Genomic DNA, 20,815 nt, shown 5'->3' on the forward strand with positions numbered 1-20,815 from the left:
ATTTGTACAAGATGAATTACTTAATTTAATTAAAATTTCTTTAGAGGATATAAAATATGATTTAATTTGTTTAGTTTTAGGTTGCTTTATCCAAAATGACGAAGGGTTTTAATTATTTTAAATCAGCATTTTTTTTTTTTTGTTTAAATCAACATGTGATTCTATAATATCAACACTAACTGTGATCGAAGGTTCCTCGGATGATTGCTTCTATCGACTGTTGAATGGTGAAGCCTCGCAATGTGCAACCTGAATTTGCCAAGCTAGTGCTACTCCTTTTGGCCTGATCTCGTAAAGAAAGGAAGGCTCATGAACGACCAATCCCGGGAGGAAGAACATGATTCTGCTTTCGTCTGATTAGGCCATTAAGGTCTGACTACTGACTATGTTCATCTTTGTATCCCCAAGGAAATCACATCCATTGAGATAGCAGGTTGGATCATCATCAAACACAGGAATGGGTGCTCAATCAATGGAATGTTTGCTTTTATCTGTCTTCTAGTCCATTGCTTATCAAATCTCAATCTCAGGTAGTGGTCGTGCAAGGGACATTCTATTGTGTTTTCTTTGGCTCATCATTGATCTGTTGGAAAAGCAAGAAACAAGAAATTGTATCCAAGTCCAACACAGAAAAAGCCGAGTACCGTGCCATATCTTCTATTGAGTCTTTTTTTCTTTTTCTTTGCTTATAGCTTTAGAAGAGTAGTTGCACAGTGAAGTCAAGCATTAGCAAGGTCTTGCCTAAGTGGAAGAAAGACAGGAAGTATAGCAGTGATGGAATCCCCGCCTCTACCTCTATTTGTTCCAAATGTCTCCCCTTCTCTCTAGTCTTTTATGTTTATCATCCTGCCTATCTGGATGAGTATGCCCTCCATACAGACATAGGGAGCTTGCTAGTTTAGAATGAGTGCTTCTATCGGCTTTTCTGAGTTCTACTTGTGGACTCTTTGTGATTGTCTATTTCGTGACCCTACCAATTGACTCCTGCTCCTGCTATCCCTGCTTCAGTCCTTGCCGAATCTTGATATCGATCTTAATCAACAGGCTCTGGTTCAACTATCTCCACCTCTGCTACCTAAACTCAATCAAATACAATTGTGATACTTCAACTGGAACTGGGCCTTACGTGCCACACCAACTCACCACCTTTACCTATGCCTTCGCATCTAATGCCTTTTTACTATCAACCACCCCACTTTCCTTTAAAAAGAGTACTTATACCCAGGTCCACTAGATTGTACTGGGAAAGATATCCAACAAGCTATGGATTTGGATCCGAACGACTTCCCCAAAATTTCTTTCTAAAAGCCACAGCCTCTTATCCTTCACCCTTACCCTCACCCCTAACTTCAATAAAAAAGAGCTAGGCGTCGAATTTCATGTAACTTTAGATTTCGCTTCGCCTTCCCAGTCGCCCTTCGTTCCTAACCCAGCAGCACCAAGTTGTCTGGATCATCTAATCGCCGAGTTAAACTATCAACCACTCACCCATTAAGCCATTCATGCCAGTAAAAAGGTCCTAAATAGTAAGGTCTAAGGGATATCGACGATCCTTTGAATTAGTTGACACATGTGACAAATTCTTCCCTACTAGACGCCGAAGTAGAAGAAACTTTTTTAATAAAAACTTGTGAGCTATTACCACAATCTGATAATCAAATGGTGATTTTGCCTATCTCTTTTATAAATATTGCTTTTTCAACATTGTTACCAATCTATTGCTAACACAGGTATAAAAAGCCTTAACTACCCATTCATGCCATGTTTGGAGTTTCTATGCACGAATCATAAGTTCTTTGGTTCGTAACGATCAAAATGAACCATCCACAAGATAGTACTTAATTAATGCCATGCAAACTATAATGTACGAGTTGATTCTCATATCAGAAATTCTTTGATTGGGTCCACAAGCCAAATCAAATTGCTTACTATTTTAACCAACCTAATTCGAGCTTACATTCACATGAAAAAGTTAAGTTATATGATAGAGAGAATGGAATGCCAAATTCATACATCTATTCACTTTTTCTTTCTGCTTACTCATTGATGTAATAAAGAGAGAGGGAATTGTCACACATTTATGGTAACTCACCATTTCATCCATGTACAAACCATTAAGCCGACCATGGTAATTTGTCCCTTCCATTGATTTTTCAATGCCTAGCACCTACCAAACGCCTACTCAAAACTAAGAAAGAAGGGGAAGGATGGAAGAGTAATAGTAGCATTCCATCCAACATACCTTTTTCCGAGCCAAGAATTTGTACATCCTTGAGTTGCCAACCATTCATAGGTTTTTCCTCATTTTTGGGTAGCCAAAAAAAAAAGCCAAAGATCAGTAATCAATGCCAGGTGAAGCTAGAACCTAAAAGGCTATTGGGTTTCGATCTATGCCCTTCGCTTTTATTTCATCGAAAGGATCAAGTGGCTTTCAATCACAAAATGTCTCTATCCCTCTCTCCAACTGCTCAGATGCTACTACGCCTACGCCTGCAACAACTAATAAGGGCCCTTTTTCAAACGTTTGAAGAGGCTCACATATTCTACCTATCTCCATGAATATGAAGGAATTTCGAATGGATTGATCACTAAAAGAGGTGTAAAGTCAAAACAGGATTCAAACCTAACGCTATTGATGAACCGATCCAATGGATCCACTCGTAAGAAGTTCCTATATACTTTCTGGTAGAATCGGGAAGCACTAATCACAAGCAAGATACAAAATTACCCCATAGGAAGTATCAAGGGGGTGTTACCAATGGAACTTGTAGGCATAGGCTTACCCTACTGTTTCTTTTATTGCGTTTCATAAGGTGTAAAGTAGCATCAATCTTTCTCACTATCCTTTCTTCTTACTTTGGAATCAGACTCTTATCTCTTTCTGGGAGAGAGATCAAGGAGCATATGCTACCGTTGACCTGCCTCTTCCTCCTTTCCAGCTCTGAATCAAATAGGAAATTTTGGACTGAAAATTCTAACTGGAATGATTAGAGAACTGCATATCATTCCTTTAGGGCCTTATGTCTCAAAAAAGAGTCCCTACTTATACTCTATGTACTGACTACCTGCCTCAATGCCCGCTAACATACTGGTCACATTACTGAGTTCTTAGAAACGAGAAAGGAATATTTTTGGCCCCAACGACAAAGGAATAGGCATTTTCGAGGACTAGCCCGCTTCCCATTACGAGGTCACAATCCACCCAACATGATCATCTAAGGTGAACAAGAATTGAGGATTGGATGCAGGAGAAATTCCCGCCAATGGTTGAGATGTTCAATAGACTCCCTTCCCCTTTATGGGTGCCCAAACCCCTACGAGTGAGTAGAAAAGGGAGGAGAAAAGAGGCCTGGTGAACCGTCATAATTAGTGAACATGTGTAAGCCTTGCTGCCTGACAGTATGAAGTATTGACCACACCAAGGGACAGGCCCTGAAGCGAAGGACGGGAACAAGCGGAATCAATGTGTTCCAATTTCTGGCCTTGCACTGACCATCTAATGGACCATGGACTAAACAGCCACTGCCTGAAAGGAATATGTCTAGGGGACCACCGCCCCCCCCCCCCCAAACACACACACACACACACACAAGGTACATCCTGTGTCTATAGGTTGCTATAACTATCCAAAAAGACAGTCAAAACTGGAAGGATAAAAAAACCCACCCGGTGAACTGCCGAGCTACAAGTCCAACGACACAAGAGCAGGATTCTCTAAAAAGCCAAGGTAACGGGCGACCGAAAGGGCCCATTTGGAAACTTAGGATCTTAACAAGAAATGCAAAGGTTGCTTAAAGCCTGCCGATAGGTGAAAGAGAATCCACTAGTTTTGTTCTGATTTGAGTAGGCTTATACTAAGGAATACTTTAACCCTGGGAACCAGGGCTTGGCCATCCTTCGTTTGCATTCGACGTTTCGGCAAAGTTTGTCCATTGACAGCTGAATGTTTTGATCTGGTTCGATTCATAATCGCATCTGCAAACGTTTTCCTGTGGGCCGATGCCCCCCCAATCCAGGCACTGATCTATATCACTCTAGAAGAAACGATATAAAAGTACTTACCTTCTCCTTGGTGAGTTGGAGTTGGGGTTCTGTCCTCGCTTGCCTTGTGACCTAGCTAGGTATTTCGTTTTTGGTTTCCCAAACTTTTTGTAAAGGGCCCTAGTCTTCCGCTTTTTAGCTTTTAATAAACTCCCGCTTGAGGTACTCGGCTAACTTTGGTTCTTTCAAAGAAAACCTTGATTTGAAAAGAGAGAAATCAACACCTTGCTTTATCCATTGAATGATCAAACAACTTTTCTTTGAATACTTAAGAAGATTTGGAGGACCAGTGAGGCGAGGGGAAAGAGCGATCACAAATCTCACAAATCAATTCAAGAGTAAACGTATATGGTGGCTCCTAAACGAGGTTCTCTACTACATCTGATTGCAACCAGATACATCTAGTCATTTTATTAAAAATAAAGGGCGGAGGGGTACCCTTTCTTTTCTCTGTCCCGCTATACAAGGCTTGATGTACAGTTTCCTCTTTTTTCTTGCATTTTTGTTGATTTGCCTATTGTCACTTTCAAGTGCTGTGACTTTTGTAAGCCCTCCTTCAAAGGAAGCGGCTAAAGTGTGAGTCTCTACTGCTCTGAAAACTAAGGATTCAAAGAGGTAGACAGGAAATGGGGTCTCACAGAGTCCTCTAGTTCCGGCCCAACTTCCTACTTAGTTCCTACGGATGTTGGAAGCGTTGACGATATTTTTTCCTTTCTTTGTGAACATGACTACTATTTAGTTGTGCTTGATTAGTCCTCGAATGACTCTTCTTCACACTAATTTCAATCCTATTCGTTGACTCTATTGGTCTGGATATCAATACCTTCTATTGATCACGGAAGCTAGTGTGGCCAATGCGTCAGTAAACTTATTCTTCGTCCTCAACAGATAATTGAAAGTAGTTTGTCTATACTTTAGGCTGCTATCTTCCAGATACTGACAGTAGGGAATGCACTTCTAATCTTTGGTTTTTCCAATCACCAGTTGTCTGACAGATGATAAGTGACAAATCTCCATATACATCAATCTTCTTGATTCTCAAGTCGAAGGCGCTTCAAAGAAGCAACTGTGATACACGCAGAATATTCTGCTATATTGTTTGTGCAAAAGAACCTCAACTAGATAGCTATGGGAATATGGGCTCCTTTTGGAGAGCTTTAAGATAGCATAAACGGGCCGCTCCAGCTCCATTTTCGTTCTAATTTACTGCACTGTCAAAGAAGATTTTCCAATCATGAGGAGTTTCGTCTTCTTCTTCGCCTACCGTAAATAGAATAGCTTCGCCCAAGAAATTCGCCCCCTTACTAATAAAATAAAGCTCATAGTCAGGCATGGGATGGCCCACAGGTGGTTTGCTATTGCCTACCCCTTGCCTTACTCATTCAGGGCTTCTGGATGACGTACACAATATAAACTCTGAGGGTAACATCTGCCACCTTGCTATATAGCCCGTGAGGGTCGACTTTTCAAAGAGATACTTCAGCAGGCCCATCCTTGCAATCAGCATGGTCGTATAGTTCAACATGTAGTGGCGTAGGCGTTGCGAGGCCCATGTAAGAGCACAACAGGTCTTTTCTAGAACCATATACCTTGTCTCATAATCAATGAACTTCTTGCTAAGATAGTATATGGCTTTTTCCTTCCTACCCGTTTCATCGTGCTGACCAAGGACAACTCATGGATGCTTCCAGTACTGACAGATACATCAGTATAGGTCGACCAAGCGTTAATGGTACCAAGATGGGAGGATTTAGTAGATATTTCTTTCACACTTTGTCAAACTCCTTTGGCAATCCTCATTCCTTCTTCTATTTTTCATTATTAAAAAAAAAGTCATAAATGAAGCAAGTCCATAGGAGGTTGGGAAGTAGTACGCCCAATTCACCAAGTTCTACCACCACGGGGCCAAATCATACTCAAAAGAAGTGTTTGATCCAAGCACAGAAGGAACGCTAGCTATATGCTTAACACATGCAAGTCGAATGTCGTTTTCAGGGAGCTAGGCAGAAGGAAAATAGGCTCCTAGCTAAAGGTAGCTTGTCTCGCCCAAGAGGTGAGAACAAAGTGGTGAACGGGTGCGTAACGCGTGGGAATCTGCCAAACAATTTAGGCCAAATCCTAAAGAAAGCTAAAATGCGCTGTTTGATGAGCCCGTGTAGTATTAGGTAGATAGTCAGGTAAAGGCTAACCAAGCCAATGATGCTTAGCTGGTTTTTTCGGATGATCAGCCACACTAAGACTGAGACATGGCCCAGACTCCCACGGGGGGTAGTAATGGGGAATTTGGACAATGGGCAAAAGCCCGATCCAACAATATCGCGCGAGTGATTAAGGGCAATGCCTCTTGTAAAGCTCTTTCATTGAGTGGGTAATCATGACAGGACTTAAGGAAGAAGCCCCGGCGAACTCCGTGCCAACAGTTGCAGTAACACAGGAGGGGGGCAAGTGTTCTTCAGAATGACTGGGAGTAAAGGGCATGTATGCAGTGAATCAGGTTGAAAGTTAAAGTTGCCAAAAACTGGTGGAATGCTCTCGAAACCAATTCACTTGATTGAGACAGAGGAGAGTGGAATTTCATGTGTAAGGGTGAAATCTGGAGATCCACAAAGGAACGCCAAAAGCGAAGGCAACTCTCTAGGTCCCTATCGATGCTGGAGTGCGAAAGCTTGGAGAGCGAACGGGATTAGATGCCCTAGTAGTCCATGCCGTAAACAATGAGTGTTCGCCCTTGGTCTACGCCAATCAAGGGCCCAGCTAACGCGTGAAACACTTCACCTAAGGAGTACGGTTGCAAGATCGAAACTCAAAGGAATTGACAAGGGCCTACATAAGTGATGGAGCATGTGGTTTAATTCGATACAATGCGCAAAACCTTAACAGCCCTTGACATATGAAAAACAAGACCTATCCTTAACGGGATGGTACTTACTTTTATACAAGTTTTGCACGGCTGTCATCAGCTTGTGTCGTGAGATGCTTGGTCAAGTCCTATAACAAGTGAAACCCTTGTTTTGTGTTGCTGAGACATGCGCCTAAGGAGAAAGTCTTTGCAACTGAAGTAAGCCAAAGAGCCGAGTGACGTGCCAGCGCTACTAATTGAGTGCCAGCACGTACTTGTGCTATAGTAAAAAGGGAGTCGGCGCCTTTCAAAGCACTTTCTAGTGTGTGCTTTAGAAAGATTGCAGCTAGCGCGCTTTACTAATAATACAAAAAAGGCTTTTCTCCCTTGTTTAGTAAAGTCAAGTTTTTGGCCTTATCTTACAAGTGACGATGACGTCGAGTTGGCGGCGAAGAAAGACTCAGCATTCAGGCGAGTCGCCCGGTGGTGTGCTACGTAGTGGGTTTAGTACGCCCCACCAAAACGGCTCCGAAACAAACAAAAAGGTGCGTGTCACACTCATGAGAGACTGCTAGTAATATATTGGAGGAAGGTGGGGATGACATCAAGTCCGCATGGCCCTTATGGGCTGGGCCACACACATGCTACAATGGCAATTACATTGGGAAGCAAGGTTGTAAGGCAGAATGAATCCGAAAAGATTGCCTCCGTTCGAATTGTTCTCTGTAACTCGGGAACATGAAGTTGGAATCGCTAGTTATCGCAGATCAGCATGCCATGGTGAATATGTACTTGGGCCCTGTACATATAGCCCATCACACCCTGGGAATTGGTTTCGCCCGAAGCATCGAACCAATGATCACCCATGACTTCTGTGTTCCACTGGTGCCACAAAGGTTTTTGGTGGTCTTATTGGTACATACCATGGTGGGGTCTTCGACTGGGGTGAAGTCATAACAAGGTAGCCATAGGGGAACCTGTGGCTGGATTGAATCCTTCCTTCGCGATGGAAATGCCTTCTTCCCCCAACCCAACTAAGAGCAGGCACCCACTTTGCAACAAAAGCGAAGCGAGCCATTCTAGTAGCGCACATCCGTTTTTCAGTTGGCTTCAAATAAAAGCTTGACTAATAGGGGCATGCTAGCTACAATCTTTCTAAAGTGCTAACGCACAATGGCTTTCTAAAGCTCAATCCCTTGCTTGTTGCTTTCGAGCCCAAGCCCACGTTTGCTTAGAAAGTAAGCTTGAGCTGCACGAAAGGTTGCTTTCTAATTATATAATAGAAGGTGTTATCTAAACATAAGGGGCCTTTTCTTTTTGGGCTTGAATTCTTACATTTTTCTTATGAAAAGGGGAAAGGGGCAACCAACATAGGAGGCTAGCTTGCTTCCACCGGTGGCGGGCAGGCGAAGGGTCAAAAGGACACATAGCCGGGGGCGAGTCACAAAATCCAATAGTTCACATTAATTTTAAATCCTTTATCATAACCATATATTTAAGTTAAATGATTTTATAAGTTACTAGTAGAACCTTTTTTTTTTTTTTTTTGGAGAAGGGGGGGGGGGTGGTCCTTGCCTCTCTCACGTGTTATCCATGTAAAGTAGTAATCATCTTCCCATCTATTTCCATCCGATTTCTACAGAAGATCACCAGTGAAGGTTTCTAAAAAAGTCAATATAATTTCACCACCAAATGTGACAACTATCAAGTCACCCCCAACCCTCCACCCCCCATTCCTTTGTTGTTCAAATCAACCAATTTAAAATAGTTAATATGAAATCCTTTTGATTTTTTAGTCTTCCAAATTAGAAATTGTAGTCATTGAGTTTTTCTGTGAAAATATAGCAAAATATGAGTAATATTTGATTTTGACGTCAGCTATAATCATGTAAAATTGTAGTGCAATTGTTTTTTTTTTTTTTTTTTTTTTTTTAATTTGATAATTACAACCGGTGATGAGGGGATTGAAACCAAAGTATATGCTTGATATATACTAGTCGCTAACCCGTGCGATGCACGGGATAATTAAACAAAATTTATACACATTCACTTTTATTGGTACAATCATTTGAAAATAATTCTAACTAATACCCAAATGTAAGAGACACATTGACTTACTATTTAAAGTAGCCTTCTGAAGAATTTACACATATTGTGCAACTGAGCCTTAATTTCTCATTAACAATAAAAACATGGAAATTCAAAACATGGAAAGAAAATAAAAATTACAACAATTAATTCCATTATCTTTCATGCTATACTTTGTAATTGTAATAAAATTGGCTTCTACTATTCTCTATTCTATAGAGATATGAACATATTGGATTTCTCAAACAATTACCAGTATTGCAATAAAATGATTTATTATTGAAAATAAGAAACAAAGAAAATCTGTCTATAGCTTAAGAAACACAATATACTAAAATTAAAGAGATAAAATTTTCGGAGGACAAAATATTATAGATAATTTTAGAAATAGATTATACACTTAAAAGGGTTAGTAATTTATAACACTTATCCCCCCTATTAGTATACAGACACCAAGTGCAGTCGTCATAACCCTTTGAAAGAACCTTCCCCAATTGGACCCTATCAAAAAAAAAAAACACCCAATTAACAAAATTGATCCAAAAGGGTCTAAAAAGCACACAACATCAATTCAAAAAACAAAAATATGAGACAAAGAAATTACTTTCCACTGCCAATGAAATCGTCTTTTGTATTGCTGTTCCAAACTGCAACACTTATCTCTCTAAGACCTTCAATTAACGAAAACACAAACTTCTCTTGGAATATCGGAGTATTATGACCATCTATACACATACACAAAAAACAAAATCAGCATAACTTACTATAACTCTATAGAAGCCTCAAAAATATAAAGAGAAATTAAAGGGGTTGAATTTGATATTTACGTTTGGAGAGAGAGAGTTTGCAGAAACTGTGGCTTTATATTTCTTAACTTGAGAGAGGGGTAAGGTTGTTAGGGTTTTGAGGTGTTATAATGTTTTTATTTTTTATTTTTTAAATATTGTGCTGACGTGGAAAATTGTGGTGCCAGCAGAGGCTTCGGTTATATATATATATATATATATATATATATAGATGACTCACTAAAGTTATGAAAAACACAGGATTCATTACCAAAATAAAAAAAGCATCTTTAGTCTTTATAGATTTTACCTACGTACCCAAATACGATGACACATACTCACACAAAAAGAGACATAAACACGGACAATTAAAGAAAAAATAAGAAAAACAAAAGAGACGTAAACATGGACAATTAAAGAAAAAATATAGGAAAAAAAAGTTAGGAATAGAAATATAAGATAAAGATGGGTTACCCTCAAAAAGAATAATCCATGGATATTCATTGAAATCTTCTAAATAATTTCTGATAATACAAAAAATAAAACCCAAAAGTTATGATGTTAAAACTTCCAAAAGGCCAAAAAAAAAAAAAATTTTAAAAATCAGAAGATTCAAAGCTTCAAAAGTATTGAAATAAAACAATATATATATATATATATATTTATATATATATATATTTATATATAATTACGCAATAGAGAAATACAATAGAAAGAAGGGAATCCATGATTATAGCTTTTCCACTTATGTATTGGACTCCTCTCCTTCTTCGGTCAATGCATCAAGGTTAGGGTTATTTGATTTGTTCAATAAAAATTTGAAGATTTAATTAAAAGATTCAGGCTCAGCAATTAAATAAACAAAACAACAATTGACAAACTTATAAGAAAAAGCAACAAATCTATAATTTTTATTGAACAAATCAAATAACCCTAACCTTGATGCATTAACCGAAGAAGGAGAGGAGTCCAATACATAAGTGGAATATGTGAATTGTGAAGCATGAGCCGCCCTCAAAAAAAATCTTGAAGAAAAATAAGTTTTAAGGAGAAAATTGTGTTGCGGCAAAAATAAGTTTTTGGGGCTTAGGTTTTCTACGCAAGCAATTCTTAAATAGGAGAGAGTAGATGCGATGGGAGAGTGTCCTTATTTGGTTAGAAGTCTAATTTGCATTGGAAAAGGAAAACAGTGATGAGGTGGAAAATTTAATTTAATTTAAATTTAATTTAAATATTGTGTTGACGTGGAAAATTGTGGGAGTTTCAAAAGCTTCGGTTTTATATATATATATATATATAGATTATATTTATTGACTTATATTACTTTATTTGTTTTAAGTTATTTATTGTTATTGGGTTGCCTAAGTCCGTAATTAAAGCCATTATAAATCCACCCAAGAACGCCAATATGGATTGAGGTTTTTTTTTTTTTTTTTTTTAGATAACACATGTGCATTTTATAAAGAAATTAATATAATCATTCTATATTTGAAAGATCTTTAAAAATTTTATAAGAAATAGTTTATGATGAAATCTAATCAATACGATTATGATGAATTCTAACATTAGGGCAATTTCTACCCTAAAAATCACAAGATATAAACCTCAACAGGGATAAGAGTTGGTTTCATAATCAAGTTTAGCTTTGCTTATCAGTAAGAATAGAATAAGATTAACTTAACAAAATAAAATTATTTTTCAAGCCCAAGCACAATGCAAAAAAGAAGGGGGGAATGAGGAATATATTTGTAACTCATGTTACCTCACAAGAGTTACAGATATGTTATTAAATGCTTAAGTCATTGCATCATTCCCTTCATCTTCTAGCACCTTTTTTTTTTGGTCTTAAGAATATATTGTCACTTGGCCAAAGGCCTTATAGCTGAATTGACACCTCCCCATACACAAAGTGCTTGGGGGTCTAAGAGGGAAAGGGTTCGAGTTATGGGATTAACAACATATTGTAATTATTTCTCAAAAAGAAAGAGAATATATTGTCGCTTGTGCTTGTGCAGGTGCTCAAGAACCATTAATATTAATTTTAGGTAACATAATTGCACTGGTTCATCAAGTTCCATGTTTTCCAAGTAACTTCAATTTGATATATCAAATCGATTTCATCAATAGTGCTTGAAGTAGCATATCTTGCACATTTTTGCTTTGCAATTTCAGAATGGTCACTTCTTGCTCTATCTTTATCCCAAATAAGTTCATCTTAAAGTAGTTAGAAATTAATGTTGTAATCCATTTCTTAGCTGCAGATTTTTCACCTTATCCCTAATAAGTTCATCCTAAATGTAATTCAATTAAATTATACATTAAGAAAAGTTAAATACAGCATTTTCTTTTTGGAAGTCTTCGTTAGATTGTTCACCTTATCCCTGTAAACATTCGTGTCAAAATTTTCAACCAACCTTTTCACCTTACACTATCATATGTCCTAAGGATTAAAGTCTTATCACATGCCCTAGAGGTCAAAGTTCTATTAAATCTTATCATATGCCCTAGAGGTAAATGTTCCATTAAGTATCGCACCTACGTTCAGTTGATATGATGCAATAGAGGTAAATGTTCCATTAATTCTCGCACCTATGTTCAGTTGATATAACAATGCATCAACTAGAGTATTCTCCATAATATTGCTATAAGGAGGAGGAAAAAAAAAGGGTAGAAGAAGGAAATGAGGACATAAAGATCAGGTCTCAATGCTCTTGGAAGTTTGGAACATATTTTAAGATATTAGCCATTGTGGAAAATAAATCAAGGCTGTTGTGACCATCATAGACAAGTTTGAGTTTGTTATGAACTCAAAAATTAAAAAAAATAACTTAGTCGATTCGAGGTGACTAGCCTCCTGAACTTGAGAGGGATAATAGAGTTTTTGGTTTAATTTTTGCTTAATTCTCATTAATGCATTCAACGTACATAAATAGCCAAGGATGAGATAACCTCATCAACAAATCCTAAAACATAGGAACTAATCCTAAAACATAAGAATTAATTTGAATACAAATAAATAACAATACTAATATATCTAGGAAGCCTTATTCTATCTCTAAACTAAATTCAAATAATTTATCCAACACCTAGGTCGTAGCATTCCTTTCCCCTTCAAGATGAATCTTGTCCTCAAGATTCCAAAACATGGAAATTGATACTTGCTCACACCATATCCTTCTTTCCAACTGAAGAGAACTTGACCTCAAATTCTAAAGAGTTGAAAGATAAGAATTTGGACCATGGATACCTACACCAATTCTTTAATCATTTTTGTGAATGGAATAGCTTTGATTTTCACATCCTTGAACTCATTAGGAATGACAAATTCAATGTGCGAAATTAAACGAGGCTAATTTGAAATCACAAGATCCCTTTGATCTATCTTTTCAATTGCATTAATCCTTTGATCTTTGAAGGCGATCTGTATAGCTGGTGTATCCTCCAACATATTACTCTTTTGATTCTCTGAAATTTCATGGGATCCTTGAACTTTTGATTGTTCTTTGATTTCCAAAAGTACATTAGATTGTTTATCTATGACCTCTATCATTTGATCCCACCAATCTTGCATCTTTGCTTCCATCATTGCTATGCTTTTGGACATGTCCTTGGTATTATCTAACATTTGGTTGACAATCTCTAACATGTTCTCCATTCTTTGTTTGCTGGGATTGAGACTATTGATAGGTAGATGTGGCTTTTTTTTTTTTTTTTGGGTGTTGCAGCGGCTGCCTGGAAGTATGGTTTTGCCTTGGGTTGTAGATGGGAGGATAGTGTGATAGTGTGGGATGAGAATACGATTGAATTTTTTTTTTTTTTTTTTTTCAAGAAATTGGATGGATCTATTGGCTTTGATACCAAATGTTATGAACTGGAAAATTAAAAAGATAACTTAGTCGATTCAAGGTGACTAGCCTCCTAAACTTTAGAGGCATAATAAAGTTTTTGGTTTAGTTTCTGCTTAATTCTCATTAATGCATTCAACGTACATAAATAACCAAGGATGAGATAACCTCATCAACAAATCCTAAAACATAGGAACTAATCCTATCCTAAAACATAAGAATTAATTTGAACACAAATAAATAACAATACTAGTCTATCTAGGAAGCCTTATTCTATCTCTAAACTAAATTCAAATAATTTATCCAACACCTAGGTCATAACAGAGTGACCACCCTTCAGGAAGAGCATTCAGGGGCCATTGAGATGGTAGAAAATCTTTGGTCCTGATTGAGAAGGCCCGTGTGTCTGGATGCAGCATATATGGCCATACTAAAATATGCTAACTAAAGTCCTTTTGACTGTTATTTTAAGCTTTCAAGTTTCAAATCAACCTAAATGGGGACAAAAATAATTACACCGGAAAGTCACTGAGCTATGCAACTAATCAGGAACTTTTAAGAGGAAGTGGGTCACTCACACTTATTTAGCAGTCAATTTATTCATCCAGAAAGGGCAACACTCCTATTGGAACTGTGTCAACACTCAGCTTTATTCAAGAAGAACTAGTGACTCGATAGCAATAACGTTACAAAATTGTCTCCTAGGATGCCAAGCACAAGAATTACACAAGAAAGAAGAAACAATGACCCGAAAAGAGTAAAATGCTAAAATAAACAATCAAATCTAATCAAGAATTCGGGTTATAAGAAGATATGATATGGCTATCAAAATCTAGGTTATAACAGACAAATGGGTTGTGAATTAAGTGGGAACTCAGAATCATTTTTCATTTAACAATATTCTTTTCCCTTTAATTACACATGATTTTGGGTGGAATCAAAATATGGGTTTTTAAGAGAAAATGAAGGAACTCATGATCCCTCTTGCCCGTTCCAATCCCTACTATTTAAACTCCCAATTAAGGGAATAGAAAAGTATACTTTAAAAAATTCTTTTCATTCCATTCCATCCCCTCCCCCTTTTCCCTTATTAATCAAAGTAAGAGTTCAAGTTCCATTAGGAAAGTTAAAATTTGGAGACCACGTAAGTGACTTATTGTGATTGGTCTCGAGCTAGAGGTTTTACGAAGAGAGATCCAATTCCCTTGTTTTTAGAGTCTTGGTCCTTTTGTACATAATTCCTTTGTCTTTTTTGAATTTCTTTAGTCTACTTTGTGCCTTTTGTGAATGAAGTAGTCTCGTTTAATGAAATTATTCTTACTTTAAAAAAATAGTAAGCAATGTTACTGTATTCAAACAAGAGAAGAGTTTATTAATAAAATTGAGTGCGAGTATTGAGACAGGTTGGCCTTCTTTTTCTCTTTTTCTTATTTTCTCTTATCTCTTTCATTTCTCTTTGATATTTTTTCAATGTTCACAATATTGTTTACATGCACTGTTCACAGATTGCGGGTAGATCTTCTGTTCCTTCTTATCTTCTTGCAACCCAAACTCAAATCTTTTCTCATACCTGCAAAACCCAAATAACTTTTTCACCCTAAGCCTTCTTTTCCTCACATAGACAAATTCCACAATTTGCCCTATATCACCCTCATTGCCCATAGGCTGAACGATGAAAGTAATTGGGTCTTTAACAACTCTTATTTGTGCACAAAAGTAGCTTTTAAATGTTGTAGTGAAGGGGTGAAATGCAAAATAATCATTATAAACAAGTAAAGTTCATTAGAGACTTGGACTACCATGTTTATTTAATGAGATCCATTAAACTAAGCATCAGCCTAAAACAATTTCTTAATGGCATCTACTGAACTAGAATTGAACAAACAAAATTAATAATTAAAGCAAATCATGACATGACAACAGTTTATAATCCAATAAACCCAAGGAACTTGTAAAGAATTCAAATACAACTATGATCATTGGCGGAGCCGCCTGCCCGGGGGGGGGGGGGGGGGGAGGAGGGGGCTGAGTTTTCAAACTTTCCCATTTATAATAGTGCAATTTGTATATATTGAACAGCAATTTCCTTATCGGCCCCCCCTCCAATATAATAATTTGACATCTCAAAATCTTCAATTTAGACCTTTAAACTTTATAATTGGGCCTCAAATTTTTGAACTAGTACAGAACAACCACAAAAAACCCAAAACAAATTATCTACATTTAGGCCCATTCATTTCCTGTGGACTCCTCAAATGCTAACAAAGCCCTAATTATATAGATTACAAAGTAATGCAATGCATGGGAAAATATCCACAATATATACATATTTTAAGAGAAAAAAAATAAGTTTAAGATCTATTGTCCCAAATAATGAAATTTTAGATATTGAACCCTTAGAAAGATTCAAATATTTAAACTCAAATAAATAGATATTGCTTCCTTAGACTGTAATTTTTGATAAATTCAAAATCAATTTTGAGTAATTTTTTTTTAGAGCCCTATTATATTTAGGTTGGCCCCCCTTGGAAAAATTTCCTGGCTCCACCACTGCCTATGATCCAAGATCGAACACAAACACACAAAAAACTGACCATGAAGATGCTATAACAAATCCATGAAGAACAGAGTTGCTGAAAAAAAAAAAAAAAAAAAAACAATCGAAGCCATGAAAAATGAAATGGGCTTTAGACGTTTGAGTCTTTGAGAAGGGTCAACCAAGAAAGAGAAGTGTGGAGGACTGGGGGAGGTTGCTGGAGAGTGGTTTAGTGGACTGAAGTGTTGGACCAGAGGTACCAAATAATCAAGCAAGGACCATTCGGTAGCCATGATTACTGATTGTCTTACACCTTGGAAATATTTTTAAAAGCCCTGTTTTATCCTATACCAATCTGACATAGGTCGAAACAGGAAAACAAGCCAAAAGATTCATAATATCGTGGTATTTATAGTACATTCCAAAGGGTTACCATACCCGTATGGCGATTCAGTACAATGTATTTCAGTCATACCAGGCAGTACAGTCCGAATATGTGATTTCAGAACAAGTTATATGCATGCCATCCCAATAACCCCAATGCCACTGATATTGCCATCAACAACCCCCCCGCCCCCTCCTCTCATCTTTTCTCTCTTCCTCAACATGCTTTAATGATTATAGTAAATAATTTTTTTCTAAAAATTTACTAAGAAGAACTTATTCAGGTTCTTATTTGGAGGAAAAATGTCCAAGAAATAAGTACCAATTTCTTCACTTTTTTAGCATTGATGTTTAACTGCACACCAATAATGCAAATCATCTATGAAACCTTAGATCAGACAATTAGTAACTTCTTTTCATGTGAATGTACTAATATATTAAATTTCAAGCTCCAATATTTATGTCAAGATACCTGCATGATATCACACATGCATCTTATTTCATATTTTAAATTTCTATATCTACGTGACAACCTTAGTTATGAGGTTGCGACTAATTTACAAATACTTCATGTACTAAGGATAAAATGTCACCTCAAAGATAGCTTCAGCTTCACAATCAAATGCTTTGCAAAGAATTTCATAAGACTTCTCATCTCCTATCTGCACAAAAAGGTAAAACTATCTCAAAACAGTTACTTATATATTAAAGAAAGAGAAAAAAACAGAAAAAGTATATCTTACAAAAATAACAAATGAAAAAAGAAAAGAAAAGAAAGGTAACATATGTAATGTAATAATAATTCGTTACCAATGGATCAACTCTTGATGGTGAAATAGTTGATATTATATATCTGCATGAAATTAACATTCAACCATTAGATAAAATGCTATATAAACTAAAAACTTTACCAATTTTTTCAACAAATTCCTAAGCAAGCGTGGAAAGGACCAATTATAGATTTGTGGATATAGCCCAACAATGTGATCATAATCTGAAAGCTGAGTAAATGATTTCCAAATGTGCTACAAAATAAATTGGTTATCAAGATTACAACAGAGGTTCTTATTGATCAAATTGTCCTTTAATATCAAATGTTATGGGCCTCAACTATGTACAGGCATTCTCCTTTACAGTGACATGTGGGATGAAAAGTTATTGACATGGAAAAATGGGTCTACTAAATATCTCTTACTATCCCTTTATATTTATTTTTATTTTTTTGGTTTTGGTTAATGAAGAAATTTACTGAAGGAAAAAAGAAAAGTTTAATGTTCCTCACTAGCTCAGAGGCTTGAAACAACTTCTTCCCACATTAATAGTAATGAATACACGAGAAAGTGTGCTGTACCTTTTAGAATGTAATATATGGCTATAATTTTTTCTATTCATTTATAATCCATGATGCATGTAAGTGAATAAATAACAATGATCATATTATATATATATATTGATCATGTTTACCATGATAAATGCATCTGTGCATGAATTACAATGATCATTTTTTATTACTTTCAATACTAAAATATTTGATTAATTTGAATATCAAAGACATTCTTTATGGTAGTTCCTTACTAATTCATAATTGCAAGGATAGCAGTGAATTTCTTAGACAGAATTAACTCTTGGTAATTTTCCTTTCTTAGGGTACAGTTCATCAGAACTTAAATGAGCAAGTAAGCTTTAAAATGAAAAGAGAAGCTCTACGTCCATAACATTTTCACAACACCTTCACAACAAATCCTAATTGGCAGGTTATTATTGGTTTTTAATTTGAATTCACCAATGAAATCACTTTCTTGCCCACTAGTAACAGCAAGTAACAAACTGCAAAATAAGACTTGTGAAAATGTTGTAAACATAGCATTTCTCAAAAGAAAAACCATCAAGTTTCTGCTTTTTGTTTGTGAAAGAGAGAATCAAAAAGATGTGATGTTAAAATTCTCTAATGTAAAAGGGAGAAGTGATTGGCCTATCACAGGTCAATAATTGTCTTCCCAGTCCCTAAGAACTAATTATTGAGCCTAAGAAAGGAAGAGTTGACAGCTAAAGGATTTTTTTCCCCACTTATACGTTTAATATGTCATTGGGATTTGCTTAATAAAAATAATTAGATGGTTCTATAATAAAATAAAAAAATTTACCTGAGCTTATTTAAATAGAAATCCATAGCTAATAAATTTGCTTTTTGGACAGTTAGCACCACAGCACCCATGCGGTTCTGCAAAATTCTAGATTAATGACAATATACAAGGCAATAAAAAGCAGATAACGCTGTTAATATGTGTGTGCTTTGTGTGTTTATCACATCTCTGTGTGAAGAAAAAACATGACTCAGCACCTTGCGAGCAATAAGCTCAATAAGTTGCATTAGAAATTTCCCTAGTCCCTTCGCCTGGACATGAGGCTCAAGCTGTAATTCATACACATAAAGAACAGGTATCTCTTCCTCTAGAGTAAAGCGATATTGTACAAATCCAACCATGGATCCCCTATTTTGTAAACAAACAGTAAGAGTTTCTTTCCTTTCTGACATTGTTAAGATCTCATCAGAACTTGCATTTGGAGCCTCATGCACAAATATGTAACGCGCTTCTGGCATAACCATTTCCTTTCGCTTCACCTTCTCTTCTGTTGGCCACTGAGATCCATATGGCCCCTCCATATTGGCCTGCAGATTTCTGAAGTTTAGCAAATTACGTTCATGCAGAGACAAGGAATGATATGTGAAAAAAAGAAAGAAGTCATTTTGGAGAACTACAGAGATATGAGATAGTAAGCCTTCTATTACCTTAAGAAGACCCATGATGTATTGCTTAGTAGGAGAGGAGAGTTTATCCCCACACCCTGACTCCAAGTATACAGATAGGCCTAGAAATCAAATAAACTTGGGCATTACAAGAAATATTCAACTTTAAAGTGAAAAACTGCTAGCCTTGACTTGGAAACCAAACAATATGGTTGCAATTTTCACCACCAAAAAAAAAAGGGTACTCGAACAATCAAATTCTATCATGGTCCAAACTAAACTTTAAAAGGCCATGAGCTTATCATTTTCGTACAAAACTTAAGTACTTTGAAGATGCAAGAGAGAAAATAAAACATAAACATCACAAAGGTGCTAAAAGACTTCAATCTAACCTTAAACATAAAGAGAAATAAATAAAACGAAATGATTAATTAAATTCTTTTTTTTTATCTTTTTTTTTTTTTATCTGGGTTACAATTAATTAAACTGATAATGCCTTGCGTTGTTGAAGAAGGGATCTGGGTTTGAATCCCGCCTACACAAAAAACCAACACGTGTCTTTGAAGCAGACGCTGAAGGTTCAAATCCCTTTCCATATCTATCGAAAAATATAATCTTTTTCAATTTCCCTTTTTTTTCCTCATTGGGATGCTACATTATCACAAATCAAATGAGAAAATAGACAAAGCAAACCAATGCCAGTGATCTACAAACAAAATGGGTACATATGTAGGTGCAAAATCATGGGATAGAAGATGACTTACCATTCTTGTGGAAATGACGAAAGGATGGGAAAGAATCAAGTGGGTGTTTATCAGCAGAAGCTGCTTTGATAAGATCATCAATTGCCTTCTTCTTCTCAAGAATCTACAAAAATAAACATGAGTGAGTACAAACACAAAAATGGTCATTCATATAGAAATGGGTTCAGTCAGTGTTGTAGTTGTAAAGGTTTGAATTTTAAAGTTTGATAAAAGAAGAAGCCATTACCTCTTTACGGTTAGGTTTCTTTTCTCTATTATCGTTGTTGTTGGAATGGTTGAAAGCAGGAAGCCTTTTCGACCCCATTGTCACTTATGAACAGACCTACTTCTTCTTAAACCCAAGTCGGTGGTCAGGGTGGGAAGGCGGAATCAACCATGGAAGGAGAAGGACACATTTCATTATTATCACCTTTATTAAAGTTGTGAAGGTTTTTGACCTAAAATCCAAGGATTTTTTTTTTTTTTTAAATAACTATAAAATCCAAACTATTTTATTAGTTAGGCAAGGTTTGAAACTATTTTGGTAACTAACAAATCGAGTCCAAAGGTGTCGATTTTGGTGTATAAATCGAGTATATTGCACTCGACTTCCCATTGCACCAGTAGCTGAGCTGGACAAACTGTTCACTTAGGCCTGGAAATCGAGCTCAAAGGACCCGCTTTACCTTCATGGAAATCGAGTTCAAATGACTCGCTTTACCTTTATGGAAATTGAGCCTAAAGCACTCGATTTCAGTTCAGCCCTCACTCAAACTTACACAGATTTTTTTTCTTGTTCTTCCTT

General features: G+C 36.5%; 1 protein-coding gene across 3 annotated transcripts; it reads right to left on the reverse strand.

The window, feature by feature from the left end:
* Positions 1–14,945: 14,945 nt before the first annotated feature.
* On the reverse strand, positions 14,946–20,453 carry LOC115959148 (N-alpha-acetyltransferase 40). Of its 3 annotated transcripts, none has more exons than XM_031077459.1 (8): positions 20,258–20,453; positions 20,032–20,134; positions 19,310–19,389; positions 18,860–19,189; positions 18,663–18,739; positions 17,329–17,371; positions 17,112–17,180; positions 14,946–15,168 (listed from the first exon to the last, which is right to left on the reverse strand). In XM_031077459.1, the coding sequence occupies exons 1-8, from the start codon at positions 20,333–20,335 to the stop codon at positions 15,163–15,165; spliced, it is 786 nt and encodes a 261-aa protein (XP_030933319.1). In that variant the 5' UTR covers positions 20,336–20,453; the 3' UTR covers positions 14,946–15,162. The 3 variants fall into 3 exon arrangements, with proteins under 3 accessions (XP_030933319.1, XP_030933320.1, XP_030933318.1); XM_031077460.1 differs by having other exon boundaries at positions 18,860–19,199; positions 20,258–20,349; XM_031077458.1 differs by lacking the exon at positions 14,946–15,168 and having other exon boundaries at positions 16,913–17,180.
* Positions 20,454–20,815: the final 362 nt, after the last annotated feature.

This window comes from Quercus lobata, chromosome 9 (genome assembly GCF_001633185.2).
Source record: "Quercus lobata isolate SW786 chromosome 9, ValleyOak3.0 Primary Assembly, whole genome shotgun sequence".
Taxonomy (NCBI): Eukaryota; Viridiplantae; Streptophyta; class Magnoliopsida; order Fagales; family Fagaceae; genus Quercus; species Quercus lobata.